General features: G+C 36.1%; 1 protein-coding gene across 1 annotated transcript in view; it reads right to left on the bottom strand.

Moving 5' to 3' along the window:
• The window catches only part of IPO5 (importin 5), a 34,831-nt gene that overhangs the window by 13,937 nt on the left and 253 nt on the right, over positions 1-20,641 (bottom strand). The window contains exons 2-19 of the mRNA XM_034418566.3: positions 16,502-16,582; positions 14,513-14,705; positions 13,482-13,584; positions 12,689-12,785; positions 12,199-12,303; positions 10,673-10,795; positions 10,457-10,577; positions 6,628-6,715; positions 4,996-5,102; positions 4,177-4,301; positions 4,002-4,091; positions 3,745-3,918; positions 3,433-3,651; positions 3,132-3,215; positions 1,884-2,016; positions 1,679-1,800; positions 1,162-1,258; positions 362-534 (exon numbers count right to left, since the gene is read on the bottom strand). Coding sequence (XP_034274457.1) covers positions 362-534; positions 1,162-1,258; positions 1,679-1,800; positions 1,884-2,016; positions 3,132-3,215; positions 3,433-3,651; positions 3,745-3,918; positions 4,002-4,091; positions 4,177-4,301; positions 4,996-5,102; positions 6,628-6,715; positions 10,457-10,577; positions 10,673-10,795; positions 12,199-12,303; positions 12,689-12,785; positions 13,482-13,584; positions 14,513-14,705; positions 16,502-16,582 — 2,235 coding nt within the window. The remainder of the gene's footprint in view (positions 1-361; positions 535-1,161; positions 1,259-1,678; positions 1,801-1,883; positions 2,017-3,131; positions 3,216-3,432; positions 3,652-3,744; positions 3,919-4,001; positions 4,092-4,176; positions 4,302-4,995; positions 5,103-6,627; positions 6,716-10,456; positions 10,578-10,672; positions 10,796-12,198; positions 12,304-12,688; positions 12,786-13,481; positions 13,585-14,512; positions 14,706-16,501; positions 16,583-20,641) is intronic.

Below are 20,641 nucleotides of genomic sequence, written 5' to 3'. Positions count from 1 at the left end.
TTCTTTACATTGTAAGGGGAAGAAGATTAGAAATCTGCCCCCCCCCCATGTTAGGAAATGAAATGGTAAAAAAAGTTTTCTTTATGTTAAGTTCAATGCAACAGTGGACTGAATTACTGTGATACAAAAGAAAAAGTAAAATGGCAGAACCATTCTGGGAGTTGGAAGATTAAAATTATCCATGTTTTTAATGAATATCTGAATAATAGGATAGAAAAATTAAGCCAATAAACATAAGCTAAATTATTCTGAATAATTATGTATATTCTACTTTATTTCTACTCAATAAAGATCCTAGGTCATAGGAGATCAGCTATTATTAACAGAAGCAAAATGCTACCCACGTATAACATCTTTTTACCTTGGCAAAAGAATGCATTATTTCTGATAGGACATCTGAGTCAGGTTCTGTTCCTATAGCCTTGATAAGAGCATCACACATAAAATGCCACATTTGGGTGAGATACTCTGGGCCACGAACTCTTGCACATTCCAGAAGTAAAGGCATTGATTCTGCAGCTGCCACACGAACACGTTAAATTCATTAAGGGAAATTATTATAATTTTCTAGCAATGTAAAGATTTCAGAAAATGGGATCAATGTACCACACCCCCCTTTTCTAGTTTAAAAGTCAAGGCATGAACACACACCATATCCCTTCCTCTTCCTTCACAAGGTGGGGTGGGCTGGGAGAAAGTAACTGGTCCAAAGTCACCCAGCTGGCTTTCATGCCTGAGGCAGGATTCACAGCCTCCTGGCTTTTTAGTCTGATGCTTCAATCACTAGACCAAACTAATAATAAATATTAGTAACAATTAAGGATGAAGCAGTATAACTGTTACAATTTAATTTTGCTTAACTAACACAGATTGAAATCAAGTGAAATTGAGAATGCTTTTTAAAATACAAGCCACATTCTCTATTTTAGGTCTCACATTACATTTTAAAAATATTTGTACCATAAAACGGCGGGAATTGCATATCTGGGTTTGCAACAAAAGGATTTACTTGGACAAATAAGAAGGATGGAATATTGTCATCTTCTTGAATAAGCTATATATAGAATGGCAGCAAAGAATTTGATAATAAACACTAAAAACTGTCACATTAATAGTTCGTAGGACTATCATGGAAAATAGAATAGACTTAGAAAAAGATATCATCATGGAAGTAGAACTTCAGCAAAGGAACCATTAGCTTTACAACTTGTTCAGTGTACTCCACAAATCCTTCTTTCAATTCTTTGGCGTAACAGACCTAAAATCCAAACATAAATTTCTTCAGCAAAGCAAGCTGGATCATGAATAAACAAACTACTAGTGGTAGACTTAAAACTGATAAAATGGATAAATAAATACAAATAAAGGAGAATACAGATAAATAAATATATTTTCCCAAATTGTGAAATTCTCTTTGAACATAAATAGACTACACATTTAAAAGAAAATTGTAGCGTTGTAAATGAATAATGGAAGAATGTATTTTATACAAGAATATTTTCTTGCTATTAGTAATTTAACATATATTTCATAAGAGTAGTGGGTGTTTCAATAATTTCCCTTCAAAGAGTTCCATCTTGCTTTTAAACTCTTCAACTTTGAGGAGTCTCATTCCCAAACATTTTGGGCATCAGATGCCAATTTTTTATTTTAAAAAATTAATTAAAATAGTACCTACCAACATCTGGCATGCAGTTGCTTTTTCTTCGAGACCTGCAGTCTTAATACCGAAACTCTGTTGATCCCCTAAATTTACAAATTCCCAGCCATCATCATCACTCATATTTTCCATATCTTGAGCTAGTAAAAAAAAAGGTTAATTTTAGTAAAGTTGTATCATTCCTTATTAACTAAGAAATATAAATTAAAATATCAGAACCTACTGTCAAGAAGGGCCACTTCAGGTTTAATTGATGCAGTTTTCATTAAAGGACCCATAACAACTGGAAGGTATTGTTGGAATTCCTTTCCAAGAATTTTGCACATTCTAGCCCATGCAGAAATCATATATGATATCTGTAAATTAATAAAATGAGATTTCATTTTCTTCAAGAATGATTATAAAGCTATATTACAGCTGGGATTATATAAAAACCCTAACAAACTTGTTTAAAGGTAACTATACAGATTTGTGTAGTACTTTGAAAAATCTGAAATGCCCTTCAAAAAAGACTATGTTTACAAAACTATTAGAAAATATTAGTGTTCTCCAAAAATTAATTGGGCTTGAACTAACAAATTCATGGCATAAATGAGAAAAGAAACTTTCATAGATCAGTTTTAATAACTATGGAATATGAAATCTCCATTACAGAGGCTTGGCATAAGCATTGCAACAGCACTTTGCTAAAAGATATCCAATGAGATTTTATCACATTAAAGGATAAAGCACATTTTTGTACAATAATTTCTGGACATGAACATGTTTCTTATGTATCTATGGTAACTGGGACTGGAATTGCCACTGCTAAGTGATGCAATAATAAGGTGTGATGTTGTGAGAACACATTGCTTAGTGAGAGCAATTTTGCTAACTGCTGCTGCTAAGCAAAATCACAGGTCATTAAGTGAGAACCTTACATGACCGCAATTTATGACTTCTTCCTGGCTTTCCACAAACAAAGTCAATGAGGAAGCCAGTTGAAGTTTCAAGTCCTGGGTGACTTGTAAGCAGGTTGGGGGGACAGGTGAGCACTATGGAAGGAGGTAGGGAGGTACTGTGAGAGACGGAACTTTAAGGACTGGTTTTAAGGACTTGTTTGTTCAGTGCCACTGCAACTTTCAATGCTTGCTGAACGAGTAATAGTTACCTAAGGAGAACCTGCATGAGTAAAATGGGCAAACTAAAAATATTTTGAAATTGCAGAAGTTGCTAAAGCCTGGAAGATGTTGAGTGCATTTGGAGAAAAACTTCAAACTTTTCAGGCCTATCCTGATTATGCATAGTAAGCTTTTAGGTGGTTTGGAGCTAAAATTCTTCCTTATCCCTACTGTGGTATGTCAATTAAAACTGTGCTGTCACTGGGTAAAATGTAGATTTCTACCATACATGTATTGCGAAATCTTGAATCAACTCAAATATGTGGAGTTTTAGAAAGTTGGACCAAAGCAAGATGTTCTCTCTCACATACCTGAGGATCGTCATCTTCCAAGTCGTTAAAGTCAGTCTGTGTTTTCAGCAAGAGCTGCATCACATCAGATGCATCCTGCATAAACTAGAAAAAAAGAGAGAACCCAAATCAAGCTGTGGCAGTTTTTTAATTATTATCTTTATAATAATGTATTGAAGAGTGTAAGTTAAAAAAAGATATAGAAATTACCAAAGCATTAAAGCTGAAGCTAAAAACCAAGAATGGTTTCAATTTATGAATGCAGAAGCAACTCAATGTACCTACAAAGCTGAAGATAGCAGAGAATTAACTTGATACCTACCTTCTCTTTGCCTACTGCAAGGCCTATTAAGCTGATACATTCTATAGTTTTGCCTCTTAAGAGCCTAAGTTCCTTTTGCACAGCATTTTCAACTATGTGTTTCAGAGAAGGCATAAACAAATCGTAGTATGGAACGAACTTTTCTTCTGCTGTATCAGCCACAGAGGCAATGGATGTAACGACTTGTTCCAAAACAAGCTTGGTACCTTTTTCTATCAACTGTGAAAAAAGAGGCAAATAAATAAAAATAAAATTGTTTCTTGCTGAAACAGTAACTTAAATTTATTCCATTTCATCTTAAAATATCTTTACCTCCTGTAATTTTAATACCATAGTGGAATGAAGGTGCTTCACTAAGTTATCTAAATATGGAATAAGCAGTGATTTTGGACAGTCTTCAGTAAAGTTGATCAGAGCAGCAGCTGCATGAGCCTGAACACGTTGGTTGCCTTGGTCTTCCATGGTCTGCAGAAGAGCTGCAATTACCTACAACAAAGATAGCAACCATGAGTGACAGGTCCCTAAATAAGCTTTGTTAATAACTGCGCAATACAAAGCTTCATACTTGCCTTCTCATGGAATTTCTTCTGGAAGCTTGGTGCAAAGTCTGTAGCCATTTGGCCAATCGCATTACAAGCTGCGTATCTGACTCGTGGATGCTGAAATATTTATACTGAATTAGTAAGATCATAAAATAAAGCACCAAAATAAACATTTGGAAGAGGAAAATGCTATTCAACTTACAGGATCCTGAAGGAAAAGCAATACCAAGTTAACTATTTCATTCAAAATCCCCTCCATTTGTTGGTGGCAGCCTTCGCCAATAGCTGATAGAGCCATCAAGCCGGCATGCCTGCATTTCCAGTCAGCTGTAATTAAATGGAAGAATTCCGAGTCAGGAAAAAAGGTAAAGATAACAATATGTTTTTGTTCACAACATGAATCTGTTCAAACTAGTTTCTTTTGCATTCCAGAATGGCTATACTCCCCCCTCTTGCATCCCAGTTGGCAATTTGGTAAAATTGGTGCAGAGAAGTGCAGTGTGTGGTCATGGGCGTCTATTTCAATGAATTGGAAGAAATCTTCATGATACAGGCAGTTCTCAATTGCAACTAGTGACTATTTCAAATTATGATAGTGCTAAAAAAAGTGATATTATGATTGATCCATGCACTGCCTCCATGCTTGTGATTTGGACACTCTGTAACCATTATACATTTATATATATTTGTACCCTCAAGTCAGTGTTGACTCCTGGGGACTACTTGGACTAATCTCTGCAGTTTTCTTGGCAGGATTTTTGGAAGCGGTTTGTTCTTGCTTGCTTTCTAAGTCTGAGAGTGAATGATTGGCCCAAGGTCATCCAGTCACTTTGGCTGGCTTTGTGTTACAGGTGGGACTGCAATTCAAGACTCTCAATTTCTAGCCTGGTGCTCTAACTGCAATACCAAATTAGTTTTCATGCAAGGGTTACTTGACTATAAATTTGTTTAAACCCATTTTTAACCACTCAGTTTTTACATCATTTAACAGTAGCTCAAAATCCAAAACAAAATTACTTACGATTCTGAAGCATTTGCATAATATGCTCTTTAATCATAGGTAAGACAAGTTTTCCACCAAGGCCACATGCCATTCTATCCAGTGCACTCTCACCAGCAACCGCATTGCTAAAATTTGCAAAAAATCAATCAGAATAATATTTAGGCTATGTTCCTATTCTTTAGACTTTTGTTTCAAAGAAAATCCTGCTTAACATAGAGTTTCAAATACAATTTTTATATCAAAATACTTGAATAATTTTGTGCTTATCCATCGCATTTTCCTAAATGAAATCTGAACCTCCAGAAGATCTTACGCTGCATAGTATATACATCTTATCTACCACTGCTTTCCTGGAGGTAATATAGATGTCATGCCTGGAAGTCATATTACCTGTGTGCTTTGACGATCCAGGCCTGCCACAATCATACCGTGGGAAGTTGGGAGGGGGGATTGTATAAGTGAAGTAGAGCTTAGCCATAACAAACTTCTCTAAGAGATGTTCAAGGCCATGGTGTCCGGCAGCTGTGCAAAGAAGAAATTGGAGGACGTCTTCTGTTCGGGAAAGAACTGATTGAAGCTGTGTGGACATTTGGGAGACGTGGGCAAGGTCTTGAACTTTCTTGTGGGTGAGGAAAACCCGGAAGCTTTCAGATTCAGGTTTTCCCAGATGTGCCAATATGACATCCCTAATAAAAGTTAGCTTTAAGGAACTTCAAGCCTTGGAATTTGATTTCGTTGGGGGTGTTACTGACAATAGAATTGCTTCAACTGCATTCTTGTTATGACAGAGAGCTTTCAAACCACATTGTGATGAGTTCCATATTAATTTATTATACATATTATGTGTTCCTGGGGCGTCATCCAATTTACTTTTGACTCTGCTTTGGAATGCTATGAACTTCAGCAAACTTTGCATTTTCCTTTTAAATCATTGCATTACTCCATGTCCTGTGGCAAATCATTCTATCCACAGAGACGGAGCCATCTGATGTTCACTCTCTATCTCTCATCTCATCTTCAATATTCTGTTCCTGGACATTGTCTCTTACTGTATATATTGTATAGATTTTAATTCACCCTCCCCAATTCAGTGACTACTCTAGCATAAAATGATGGTCAGTTATTCTGAAAAACCCTCCATTACAAAATTGTCAACCTACTGCCATACTACTTCACAAATAACAAAGTGTTTTTAAACGCAATGAATTGTGACCATGAATCTTGAAGTGAACTAGAAGGAAACTCTAGGAATTTCATATGATAAAGAACTAGGACATGTGATCCTTGATTTCTAGAGTAAATTCATTCTCTGTATGGATCCTTCTTTCTATCAAATTGGAAATTATTATTTTTCTTTCTGTGAGGATGATTTTGATTCGCTTTATACTTCATTAAACAAATGGATTAAACTTTTATTTTTCAGTACAAACAACGGCTCCTCTCAATATAATTTCTTGAATATTGTACATCTTTTTAATGAGAAAGAAAATGTGTCTACTATTGAACCTTAACCAGTTGAAATGGATGGTGTATCCAAACGTTTAGGGCTGGGCCTTGACATGAATTAAATGTCAACACAGATTAAAGTACAAAATAATCCTGGGGAAAATCAAGGATCCTACGTTTAATTTCTAAAATAGCCATCTTTACCTGTCAAAGTCATCATCTTCTAATTCATCAGAATTTGCCCAATCTTCATCTTCTTCTAGATCAACCATCATTGCTAACATCTGAGGGACTAAAACAAATTTAATAGTGCTTATTAACAAATTTCCAACAATGAATTGGATGCTAACAGTCTCTAACAATCTCAAAAACAAATGTGGGTTTTTCACTTACTGTATTATACATTGACACAATTTGTGAAAAAATTGCTGATCAGTTTGATATTTGGAATTATTATAGCTAAGTAAAGTAAAATAAGGATATGCAATATATTCCGAGTACTTTGAAGTTGAAACAGAACATGCATGTTCCCAACATTTTTCAAGACTCAAAACAAAACATATTGATTTTATCCCATCCTCAGCACAAAACACATTTGTTCTGAACCGGAAACAAAATATTGATATTTTAAATGGCTTGTTCCAAGCTCTTGATCATCTCATTGTTCTATCATTTTATATACAATCTCTCTATATAATGTACAGACTATATTTGCAGATCCTGGTGAGCCATACTCATCTAATTGGTAACTAAATGATTCAGATAAAAGATACTAGTGAGTAGTTAGTGTTTGAACTTGGTTAAAACAAAATGGTTCACAAATGTTAGAATTTTATAAAATAACTACTTCTTTCTGTTCTTAATTACAACCATTAATCTATGCCTTCATCATGAATATGTTTGATATACAGGATTTGTGCAAGTGTGTATACTTACTGCTTTTCAATCTAAAATGATATTTTATCCATTTCCCTTTATGTTTTTGTAGCTTACATTTTGAAAAGAGAAGAGAGTGGGAGGCTAGGCTAGGCTAGAAGTAACATATTTTGCTTCTCGTTTAAAATTACAGAGCTGAAAAGAGCCACATATTGAATAAATGAAAGGAGATTGAAAGTTCTTGATGAAAGCAATAACAAACAATAGCAAAAGCATTTAATATATGACAAAAGCCCTACTGAAACAAACACCAGGTTTCTAGATATGCAGAAAATCAAAGATAAGATACATTCTGAAGTCATAATTAAGAATAGAACCTGATTAAAAAGCAGTCCTGTGTGGACACCATACATGATCATTATAATCTAAACAGAGATGTTAGTTTCAGAATACTCTAGAAAGAAGCAAGTGATAAATCCATAAAATAACCTACAGGAAGGAAGAAATTACCGTATCTTTTGGAGTATAAGACACACTCCCCCCCCCCAAAGAGGCTGAAAATTTGGGTGCGTCTTATACTCCGAGTGAAGCCGCTTGGACTGCTCCCTCTGACTCTCAGCTGTGCTTTGGAAGCTTTTTTTCAGCCCTAACGAGGTAGTAGCTTGAAGCAATACCCTAACGAGGAGCTAGCATGTGAAACGATCTTCCGAGCTTCACCTACTTTTCTCATTGCTTCTCTCTCCAAAGATCAGCTTTGCTTTAGAAGCTGTTTTTTATCCCCAAGCAGGGGATAAAAAGCGCATGTGCGTGCGCTCAAAACCAGCAAACAAATGTGCTGAAGCTGACCAGACTAAGGACGCTAGCCAGATGAATACCAGTTAGGCAGATGAATACTGTTAGGCAGATTTTCCTCCCCAAAAACTGCGTCTTATACTCCAAAAAATACGATAGGTTGCAGTGTCTCCAATTCAAGCATGCTAATAGATCTAAACTCAGATGTAAGATTTGCTTCAATACACTGAGTGACATTTGAATAACAGGGATTAAATAGGCAATTGCTAATATTATATTTCATACTTAAATCATTTTTCTTTTATTAATTTGCAGGCAATGAAACCAGGTCTCCAAAAATCTTCTACATAGAACCTACATATTTTAATAATATACTGTCCTAAGCAATATTTATTTAAAAAAAAAGATTTAAAATCAGAAATAACATAGCTAAGTCCAAGTTAGACTTATAGTATCATGATATGAGGACCCAGATTGTTGGGGACAATATGCTGACTCTGTAAACCACTTAGAGGGCTGTAAAGCACTATGAAGCAGTATATAAATCTAAGTGCTATTGCTATATAAAATGTTTCAGTTCTGAAGATTTTACTTCATTTTGGCATTTCAGCCAATTAGTTATCATAACCGTTCTAGCCAATAGCTCTTTTTATCAATAAATCCACAAAGATATGGTTTATATGAAATTACAGAAAGTATATGAAGAATACTGACATTTCCTGATTTGAAGAAATGTATAGTCTTAGATGAGGGTGCAATGGCTCAGCGGTTAAAAAAGCTGACAGCCCAGGTTCAATACCCAAAAAAGTGCAATGGGGTGAGTTCCCATTACTATGCAAATGCAAGGAAATAAATAGGTACCATGTTTCCCCGAAAATAAGACCCTGTCTTATACTTTTTTGAACTCTGAAATAAGCGCTTGGCCTTATTGCCATGCGCTCAAAAGCCCGATTGGGCTTATTATCAGGGGATGTCTTATTTTGGGAGAAACATGGTACCACTTCAGTGGGAAAATAATAGCTTTCTGTGCACCTTGGCATATAGCTGGCCACATGATCACAGAAATGTTCTTGGACAACACTGGCTCCCTCAGCTAAGAAATGGAGATCAGCACCATTTCCTAGAGTCGGACTTGATTGGACTGGGAAACCTTTATCTCTATAGGCATACATTTTCCTAAACATTATACATTTATGCTTTCTCTGCTTCAGCACTGCAATCTAGTGTTTGTCTGATTTTGGATAGCTTTAAACAGCAAATGAAAATGTACCTTTAACTTTAAACTATGAACTTAATTAGCCTCTGTGTAAATAAAGAAGTAGTAACAATTAAAAGCCTTGACTTTGGTTATAAATCTCCACAGGGATTTCTGGAGCACTGGTGGTCATGGGAGGCAATTAAGATTTGATTATAATTTGTACATTATTATTATTACACGAATGAAAGCGAATATAGATGTCCCAGGATAATGTTGCAGGATCAAATCCAGGTCAGTCATTGGGATCAGAGGTTTAGTCTTCCGAACTTTCTGACTCGTGTTGGAGCCCATCCTCAGGGAACTTCTCTTTACCAGTTGCCAACCCTGATTGGATCCTGCAACATTATCCTGGGATACTTATATTCGCCTTCATTCATGAGAGATATGGGTGGCTAGCACTTTGAAACCACACTTGGCAATGAAGTATTCTATTCTATACTTCAGGGGTCTCCAACACCTGGTCCGTGGACTGGTACTGGTCTGCGGCCCATTGGGAACTGGGCCATGCAAGTGATGGGCAGGCGCGCAAAGCTTCATTTGCACATGTGCAGGAGCTAGGCTGCGTGCGTAAAACCATTCCCTCTCCCTGCTGCCACTCCTGCAGGTCCATCGAGCCAGAAAGGTTGGGAACACTTGCTATACTTTACCATCAGGATTTTGGCTTTTAAATTCCAACATAAGACTTTCTTTTTTTAAAAAAATCCTCTTTTTATATACAGGTAGCCCTTGACTTACAACAGTTTATTGACCATTCAAAGTTACAATGGCACTGATAGTGATTTATGACTGTTTTTTCACATCTACAGCTATTGCACCATCGATTTGGATGCTTGTCGACTGTCTCATATTTATGATAACTGCAGTGTCCCAGGGTCATGTGATCACCTTTTGCAACCTCCTGACAAGCCAGATTCACTTAAAAACTGTGTTACTAATTTAACACTTGCAATGATTCACTTAACAACTGTGGCAAGATCATAAAATGGGACAAAACTCACTTAACAAAAGTCTCACTTCGCAACATGAATGTTGGGCTCAATTGTGGTCATAAGTCGAGGATTACCTGTGTTAGAAATTTGACTAAAGTAACAAAAATGGCTTACTTACTAGCTTGTGCAACGATGTTGATATGTCTTCTCAGCATAGCAGCAGCAGTCTCTGATAATGTGACTATTACTTCAAGGGCCAATTGACGTTGCATATTATTGAGGCTTGTATCTGCACATAGCTGGAATTGAAAAATATTTCAGGAAAATTCTAAAATCAAGGCCAGAGCTTTAACAAATAAATATGTCAAATTGAAGTGCTAGAATACAAACTTACTTTCAAACTCAGTTGTAATGTAGGTTCTAAGTGCGGACGTAAATATTTTGGAACTGTATCTGCAATCTCTACAAGAGACTTTAGGACCGAATCATCATTTTGATAACACGAGTCATTGACTGCCTGAAGAAAAACAGTAATTTTCCCTTGTAATTTGCACTCAAAAGCATTAACAGGCAACCACTCAACATTTTGCAAACTTCCACCACAAAGACATTTGAAGTTAGCATCAAACGTTCCCCTTAATATGGGTAATATAATTTTAGCACAGTGTTTCCCAAACTTTTTCTTTCATTATCCCAAATTATTTTATCAGAAAGTCCTTTTTATCCAATGTAGGTAAAACACTTTAATTTAACTGTCCCTTTTGGAGTTTGGCAATGAATTCATAAGTTGCTACCAAAGAAAAAAACACATTTACCCAATTCTGGGTAATTTCAGCTAGGTCTGGGAAGCACTGTTTTAGCACATGCTAATCAAGTGAGACTTATTTATGTTCACCTCTTCTATAACTCATTGATGCAATAATTGTTTTTCTATTATTTTTTTTTCTTGTTGCATATCATTACCTTTCTGGAGAAACCATCATCTATTTTAACTGTGCCCTAGTTTTTTCAGAATTATGTCGTTACACCTACAGGCAACAGACAGTATCTGTGTAACTTTAAAACAAATATATTCTCAAAATAACAGAGGTTTTAGCTTTGCTTAGAATTTCAGAATTTTTTTTCTACCTGGTAAGTTGCAGTGTTGTATATAATAATAAATTTCAATAATTTCACTTTTTTGAGTATCTTATAGAATAAACTAGCTATGCAAAAACTTGGGAATTGTCATTAGCAATAGGATAAATCAGGGGTCCCCAACTCCATGGCCATGGCACATTCGGAACTGGGCCGTGGAAGTAGAGGCTGAGCACGTGTGTGAAGCTCATTTCTATAAGTGACATGAAGCTCCAATTGTGGGAGTACAGAGTGCATACTACTCAGAGAACCCTCCCCTTCTCTCCCCGTCGGTCTGCCAAGCTGGAAGGGTTGGGGGCTGCTAGAATAAATGGTACATTGTGTGCTGGATATTTCATGTTATTTATCAACACAGTTCATGCTTTTGATTTTCTCAACTGACTCTTTAAATCAAGTTTGTTTGCAAGTTTCAAAAGGATTTTCTGTAATTAACATTGTAAAAACAATAAATATATTTATGTGTGTACTTCAGCTCTTCCTGAAGCTTAGTATATGGACACCATTTTTACATTGCATATTGTGCTATGTACAGTTAGAAACTAAAGGTTTAGATTTTAGATCAACAAAAATACCATCTTGATTTCTCAAACTTCATTCCTTGCAGCATTTGAATGTAGTAGTTGCTCTTGCATAAGTCCCATGCATCGTTTAATCAAGCTGCATTGTTGCCTGTACTAAATGATATTTAAAAACTATCCTATTATTTTGAGTGGCACCCACTGTACAACAAATAATGACAATAAGCTTAGCATTTCAGTCACCATAATTTTATGAGATTTTTACCTGTAAAATTCCAGGAAGTAAGTCTGCAAAATGTTTAAGAAGGGGAAGATTTTGCTCATTAGCAAGAACAAATGCAGCTGCAGCCCTAGCAGATAGTGTCCTGATCTAGAAAGAAAACCAATAGTCAGTACAGTATGGGGCTTAATTCTATTCAATATCTATCAGACATACTCAGAGAGGGGAGGGGGATATATATAGCTGTTCAAATCCAATGAAAAGTAATGAAACACACTGACATCACCCAGATTTCCATTAATTTGGCAAAGAAAATACTGCTGTCTACGTGATTCCAAGGTCAGTATTCTGAACTAATAATCTCTTAAACATCAGCTCCATGAAGAACAGATCACAATAATTCCCCAGAAGCATTTATCTAAAATGATCCCAACGTAGTTATTTCATGTAAATTACTAAAGAGAATGGAGAACTTAAACAAGACAATTTTTTTGCAACAGCATTAAAAGACAAAATTAAATAAATGTTGAATTACTGTTGGATTCTCTTGATCTTGCATACATTGCACCAACATTCGTTTGATGACCTCCAAATAATGTTGCTGTTGATTTCCAAAAATACCAGGAAAGTTCCTAAACAGAGAATAAAATAAATACTTATTGAATTATTAAAATGTACTAAAAATTCACTTGTGGCTGTTTCTTTGTCATTACTTATTTCACTGATGAAGACCCAATAATAACACAAGCAATCTAAATGAATTTCAGTGCCCATCTAAACAATATTGCAACTATTCTGCATGGAAAATGTAAGAAACTAAATCTATCATCACTATTTTGTCTTACTATCTTTGCAAGCCATCAAAGTCTTTGAACATTGCTTGTTGGACATGTAGTCCTTTTAGTGATTTAAAAAAAAAAACGGATTAAAATATATTAATATAAATTTCTAAACCATAATATCCTGCAGTTCTATGATCTGAAGTGCATCCCTGCTGGGAAGCAATGTAAATGAAAGACTAATCAAGACGAAGATACAAATTTTGCACTAATTATTCATTGATAGTAAAGAGGCATTTCCCAGCTAGGCACAGATGACCCCTGACAGCCCCCGCTCCTGTTTTAGTCATCAATTTTTCATTCTGAACATATTGTGAAATAATGGTCAGGACTGACGGGCTTGAAACAAAGAAACTTTGTCCAGATGTAATGAATAATGTGTGTGAGCCAGCGACAATCCTTTTAAACAAACTGACAACTTCTCCTTCTTTCACAATTTCTATCAGAGTATATAAAGGCCTCATGAACTATTTAAGAGTAATTATATACCAAAAGATATGTAGAGCAGCTTCACGCAGTCCCACGTTTTGAGAGCTGACTGAGTCAAACAAGAATTTCAGACCTTCTGGCCACTGGTTGTTGCCATCTTCATCTATGTGAGAGAGAAAATTAACATTTAAGGTATACAATTTTTAAAATTAAATAAAAATAAAATGGAAATCATGGCATTTAACCAAATTAGATCAATGAACTCTGATGCATATTCTTCTGCTTCAATGTCTTGTTAGCTCTGAACTCTGATGAACACAGTGAATTTTCCTTCCTAAAATTTCACATCCTAGCCTGGTTGTCTATTTGCAAAAATTTCACAATGCTTAGAAAATCTGCACTTTAACCTCCACCCTTTCACTTGTGATTTCAACTGATCTTATACTGGCTGTTGAAAAAGCAAATGGAAAAGAGTAAGTAAAGCACCCATGAAGCATAATACACTGAAAGGACAGTGGTTGCATACTGTTTCGCTAAACTAAAAAGTAATCTGAGTGAATACCCCATTATTTCAGAAGAGATCATTCCACCAATGCAGAAAAGTCACGTGCAGAGATGCCATACTCACTAATGTCAAACAGAAAAGGCTGCACAGAGATCACATAAGGTTGTGGATTGCTATACTCCTCAAGGCTTGCGCAGCATATCTAAAGATAATATTTCTAAATATGAAAATGCATATTTAAAGTGGTAGATGTTTAATCATTATTTAAAAGTGTTATCTTCATTCAAAGCCAATAATGGAGCCAAAGCATGATAAAGAGTACAAGAAAAATAAAAATTCCAGCTTCAGACACATACTATGTCATGGCTTAACCGTGTTTATATTATGTCATGGGCTAACTTTAAAGAATAAATCACAATTGACTTGGTTCACCCAACATGCTAATCTAAAGACAAATGAACCCTATTATGACTTAGCACAATCTATCAACATAGCTGCAGATACAGAAAAGCATTTTTTTACACAACCATCATGTCAGCTAAAATATTCTTCCTTTATGCATCTGTACCAAAATAAGATTTTATACCTATTAGATTCCTGGCCAGTTCAGCTACAATATCACAGATTTTTCTCCTCATACTGGATTGTGTTTCCAACTGAATAATCACAAGCAGTTCACTTTTGATGGCAGTTTGGACTTCAGAAGGTAATGTTGGATAAACTTCCTCAAAAGAAGCTGACAAAAGTCTCCGCAGAAGGACAGCAGCCATTTGTCTAGCCTGTTAAGACAAATACATGGTAAACGGTTTCTTTTATTTTTTAAAAAACCTAATAGTGATTTTGTAAAGACATTTTTCTTGCATATATAAAAATTTAGCAGCTGAGCCAAAATGCTGACTCAGCTGATCTATTTTTGTATCTTTAGTTATTCCATCCCCCTCAAGTATTTCACTCCATAACTAATATAAGGACTAAATGAGTCATCTGACTCTATAGCAAAAGCACTATGAACTAAGCACGTAGTAATAAATTAAAGAATGACATTCTACTATACATTAAAATGTAAACATGACTTCTGGACAATATAAAAACTATTAATGTAGAGGAATAAGGTATGTTATTTTAAAATAACTGAATGACTTAGTATATGAAAAAATGCAAAGGAAGTAAAACTCAAGTTCTAGAACTAAAATAAAACTTTTTAACAGAAAGTGTTGTTCAATAACAAACGATAGAAGAAACAGACACTTTGGATAGTGAGATGGACAACATAAATTTAATAATTAAAAAAAATTGAGTAAAGATTATTCAATTCCACATTGACTACCAATCGCAGCTGTAACAATATAAATATCAGCTATTTTAATTCAATGTTAATTAATCTTCACATGTTAGACTAAACTGCTAAATAAATACAAAGCCCACAATTAGGTAACAGTATCCCACCTAAGCTTAAAACATTACAGTAAATTATAGGAACAGGGAAAGAAGACAGTTAATCAAATAAACAGCCAAAATATAAACATAATTATTGCATTAAAGATCACATAATTGGAAATTTTGGAGAACTGATTAACAATCTCCACCTGTAGTATATAGAAATTATCATCATCATGTCATGTATTCTTGTTTGTGTTCTTCCAAAGACAAGATTAGACAACCTATCCACTATACAGGTAGTCCTCAATTTACAACCATTAATTTAGTGACTGTTTAAAGTTACAATGACACTGAAAAAAGTGACTTATGACTACTTTTCACTTACAATCTTTGTAGCATCCCTGTAATCATGTGATCAAACTTCAGATGCTTGGTTCATACTTATGACCACTGCTGTGTCCCAGGGTCATGCCCCTCTGAGACTTTCTGACAAGCAAAGGCAATGGGGAAGCCAGATTCACTTAACAGGATACTAACTTATCAACTGCAGTGATTCACTCAACAATGGTAGCAAGGTAGGTCGTAAAATGGGGCAAAACTCACTTAACCAATGTTTCAACAACTGAAATTTTGGGTTCAATTGTGGTTTTAAGTTGAGGACTACCTGTACAATTGATATATGCTTCATTTAATATACACATACTACATTTAAACCACTATTATTTTCTTGTATCTCTTTAGAAATTTAATGTAATCATAGAGTTATAGCTCAAGGCATTTCTCCATTCAAATAAAGAATGTAACACATATTTGACTCCTTTATCTCAAAGCCCTTGTACCTAGTTGAAATGGATTTTGTGGAAGTACAAGGGGCCACAGAAAGCAGAAAAGCCATGTTCTGTTCATGAAAAGCAAATTGAAACCAAATTTATCAACTTTATAAGTGAAATGCTGGTTTGTTACAAAACTAGGAATGAAAACTTCTATATATGTGATGAGTTACGGTTTAGCAATATAGGAATAGCAAACACTAATGATGTAATTTCCTGACCATTTGGTTCTTTAATGAAGTTGTAGCGTTAGTAATATATTCCACTTTAGATGGTATGACCATATGAGTCACAATCACAAAACAATGTTTTACAACATAAAAAACATTCCTGCAATTCTTTTAAGTTCCTTAGGTGAAAAATACCTCTTCGGCAACCGTAGTATTTCTGACAGCCTGTAGAAGGAACGTAATTTTAGACTGGCCTGGTATGTTCTCGTATGTTTCCTAAAAAAGATCAGAAACATTTTAACATTAAAACAGCCACTTAATATGTTCTAAGTAGACAACTGTTTAAGATTTACCAAAAAAAAAAAAAATCTATTACAGTAGTTATTTTACTCAAAGCAGGAATATGAAGTACTATATTGGGATAGATACAGGATCTCAAATCTCAAACAGCAGAGAAATTATAATATGAAAGGAACCTTCAATCCACAAAAAATATTTTAAAGCATATGAGGAAGACAGCAAAAGATTTTCTTCTGCTTCAGAGAAATATATTGAATTTACTCATGTAGATTCAGCCTTTTTCTTCATCTCAATTATTATCCTGCTAATGAAATACATGAAGATATATAGCAGCTAGTTAAAAGAAATTGTAACTTTGTTTTCTTGTATTTAATCCTATTTTTTCTTCCTAGAACACTTTAAAACAAAATTTATCTTTTTTTTAGTACTATCAACACTTTAGTACCACACTATTAGCTATGATATGTCAGAATGGTATCAACCTGGTGATCTTCAAATGAACTTGACAATAAATTCATATGCTGTACCCATCAGGGTAAATTTTACAAATGTTGGAAAACAGCCCAGGTTTTCTGGAAAGTGTCAGGTCGCTAAATGTTCTAACACTGATGTGCTAATACTCTTCCAGCTATTTGGGAGCATGAGTGGGCAACATTTGCCATCCAGAGGCTACAGTTTAATTTTTTTCAGCCACTGAAAGCCACATTCAATACACCAGTAATAGAACTTATTTATTTATGGGATTTAAAGGCCACCCTAATCTGTTACAACTCTAGATAATTTACCAGATGCAATATTTAAAAAAAACGAAAGTACATAATGAAAATCAGAAAGTTCAGAAAATAAGCAACAAACATTAAAAAATCAAAACATCACACAAGTGGTTCATCACCTACTCTGACTTAGGTCTTAGGGGTTATACTTTTAAGGGTTCATTTAAGGAGGAGGATGGGTGTTTAAGGTCCAATTAAACTGATTTATAGCTAAACAACCTTTGCGCAGGAATCTTCTCAATTAATAGTTAACACCTGCTTGCAGCTAATTAAGGATCTACATAATTGGAGAGGGGGACTTAGTTTACTTGTGGCTATGTAGGGATTCTATGGTGATCCCTATTTTAACTCTGTCCTGGGTTCTGTCACTCCTATGGTGATCCCTATTTTAACTCTGTCCTGGGTTCTGTCACTCCTCCTATAATAGCAGGAGTGTTCTAGATGGTAGGTGCCATGAGAGAAAAGACCACTTCTAGAGTCCTGTTGGATGACAATGTTTAAAAGTGAGATTTCAAGCATGGTGACAGATCATGTGGGTTAAGCAGAAAACTATGGGGCACAGGTGGCTTCTCAAAAACCAGGTCTTATGCCTTGAAGTGATAGCCAGAACTCTGAGCATCACCAAACTGTGCCAGTGTCTTTATTTGATTACAGTTCAACACAGCTTTTATTTCTGTCCAAGAACTATTGTTTTTTTTTTTTTAAAGTCATACTACTCTTATTAGGGAAGTTTACTGCTGCATTTTGGCAGTAGGATCTTGTGGAATTCTGGCAACCAGAGCTTAAAAGTCATCATTAAATTACTCAAGAAATAATTATAATGGTTAAAAGTGGTTAGAAATGATTGCTTAAATTTATTACTTCAGTAAATAAGAGGTGCACAACTTAAAAAGATTTCAGACATGCCAGGTTAGCTTTTCTCAACAACTGGCTTTTTTAAATCAAATTTTAAAGTTGCTGAGACTTATAAATATGGTCATTTGTAGTTTTAATAGTTATATAAATGCAATCACGATCTCATCTTTTATACATGTGTTTTAACAAAGTCTGTGAATACATGTTATCCAGCTACATGGTGTAAAATGCAAATGCTAGTGCACAGACGCTCCTGTCTCATACAAGCATCATTGTTTTGTGGAATCTATGATGTCAGTAACCTGCACAAACAGCCATAAACTTACACTAATGGTATTAATGAAGCAGCTGTCACTGCTGAAAAAAGACAAAACTCTCCCTTCTCTTAACATACACATGGATGATCATTATAGTGGCTCACAAACCTCTTCAGATGATATTGCTATTCATATAATCTGAAGGTTTTTATCGATCTGGCTTTTCAGGATTTCACTACAGCGATGTCCTCCAGTGTGGTTTAGAACTATATGGTAATGAATAGGATTTATATAGCCAATGATTCTGGAAACTCTCAAGACTAACCAGGGAACAATCCCCTACTTTTTGTATCTAACATTTAAATATTCAGATATGGAACTCAGAATGTGGAACTTTGTATACACTGCCACAGTAAAACTGGGATATTATCACAATTAGGCAAGATTTATACCTATCAGTTGCCATCTTATTCATACATAAATAATGCCTTTTTCTACATCCTATTTCACAGAATTCTTTAGAATCTGGTCGTACTAACTCAAAATAATATCTTCCACCATTTGCCTCTTCTTCTGTCTAATTTTCAGCAGATCTGATACCCACAATACTTAAACAGATTGCAGCGATATGCAGAATTTTGACTCTGAATGATGGATGCCTATTTCAGATCCAGAAAGAAAAATCAGACCATATTGTTTTACATTTGGGCACTGAGAACAGCTTTTTGTACAACTATTCACAGTGAAAGAATGTGCTGAACTCTGCTGATCACTCAAGTGATGTAAATGATAAAAGCCCAGCCACAGCCATACAATGAGAAAACCCTAACCCAGACACCGGCATTTATTTTCAAGGGACAAAGATTCCCCACTATTTTTTTTTTTCATAACAAAGAATGAAAAGCAGTCTGGAGCGGAAAAAGTATTATCCCTGTATACCAATTATAGAGAAATCCTGTAGTTTGGAATTGTAACTTATAATAAAAAAAGGCTATTCTGAACAAGAGTAATAAAGCAGTTAGGTATAGCATGTTCCTGCACTATGAAAAGAAACCCTGGTTTCAAGTATAATTCGTGGGAAACAGCAGCCCTTTTACCCTTCTATATAATTTTCAGTTCAGCTAGTTTCTGAAGGAAACCTATTGCCATCATTCCTTTATTCAAAGCCAGCATCTTGAGCTCAGAATATTCTGGGAAGCAGAAATATTTCCCTGCTTTTTTTTAACTGGAAACTCCTACAGAAAATGAACTTAGTCACAATGCTCATTCTACTGTTGAGTATGGGACAAGAGGACAAGAGCCAAGAGACCAGTTCTGACTCCTCACTTCCTTAGCTTAGTGATTTCCAAGCCCGGCATAATAGAAATATTATTAAGCACCCTAGAAACAAGAGATCAACTGGGCCGCCTACCAACTGAGGAGTTCCCCTCCTTAGTTATGTATTACTTAACTTACTACAAACCCCCCACCCCACCCCATCATTTAATTACTCATCAGCTGCAACCCTAGCTCTTCCACGTACAGCATATCATTCTCATTCATCCCAAACGGGGAAGAGGGGTGGCGGGAACAGAGACATACTTTAAGAAGTAAGAAGCGAGACTCTTTTAAGGGTTTCCTCCTGCACTTCTTAAAGAGAGCTGGGGGAGGTTGTCGTTGTCCGAATCACAAGGGTCAGGACCGAAAGCGAAGCATCGGATTGGGGAGGGGAGGAGAGGAGAGGGGCCGCGAAGAGTTGGGGAAAGGCAGAGAAAATGGGGATCCAGCAGGAGAGAAGCCGGCTCTGCGCGGGGAGGGAAAGGCCAGCGGACCAGTGGAAGAAGCCCCATCGGAGGGAAGGGGAGAGAAAGCCTCCATAAGGATCGGTGGGGTGGAGAGAACCGGGGGATCGGAGCCGAGGATGGGCGAAAGAGAACAGGCGGAGGAGAAGACCCGGCCGGAGTTTAGCGGGAAGAGCAGTTGGTGGCCTCTCTCCTCCCCCGAGCCGTGTTCTTAGTTCCCGGGCCAACGGCTGTAACGGCCGCCGGCTTGGCCGGAGCACGTGGGCCCGGCGGAGGCCCTCCGCGACGCGTCCACTGCTGACAGGCAAAGGCCAGGAGGCGAAACCTCGTGCGCGGCGGCGGCGGCGGCGGCCGGAGGGAGAGGACGGG

Source organism: Pantherophis guttatus, chromosome 5 (genome assembly GCF_059756535.1).
Source record: "Pantherophis guttatus breed Tessera chromosome 5, ASM5975653v1, whole genome shotgun sequence".
Taxonomy (NCBI): domain Eukaryota; kingdom Metazoa; phylum Chordata; class Lepidosauria; order Squamata; family Colubridae; genus Pantherophis; species Pantherophis guttatus.
Note: the sequence above shows the minus strand (reverse complement) of the source record. Positions and strands in the feature narration are given on the sequence as shown.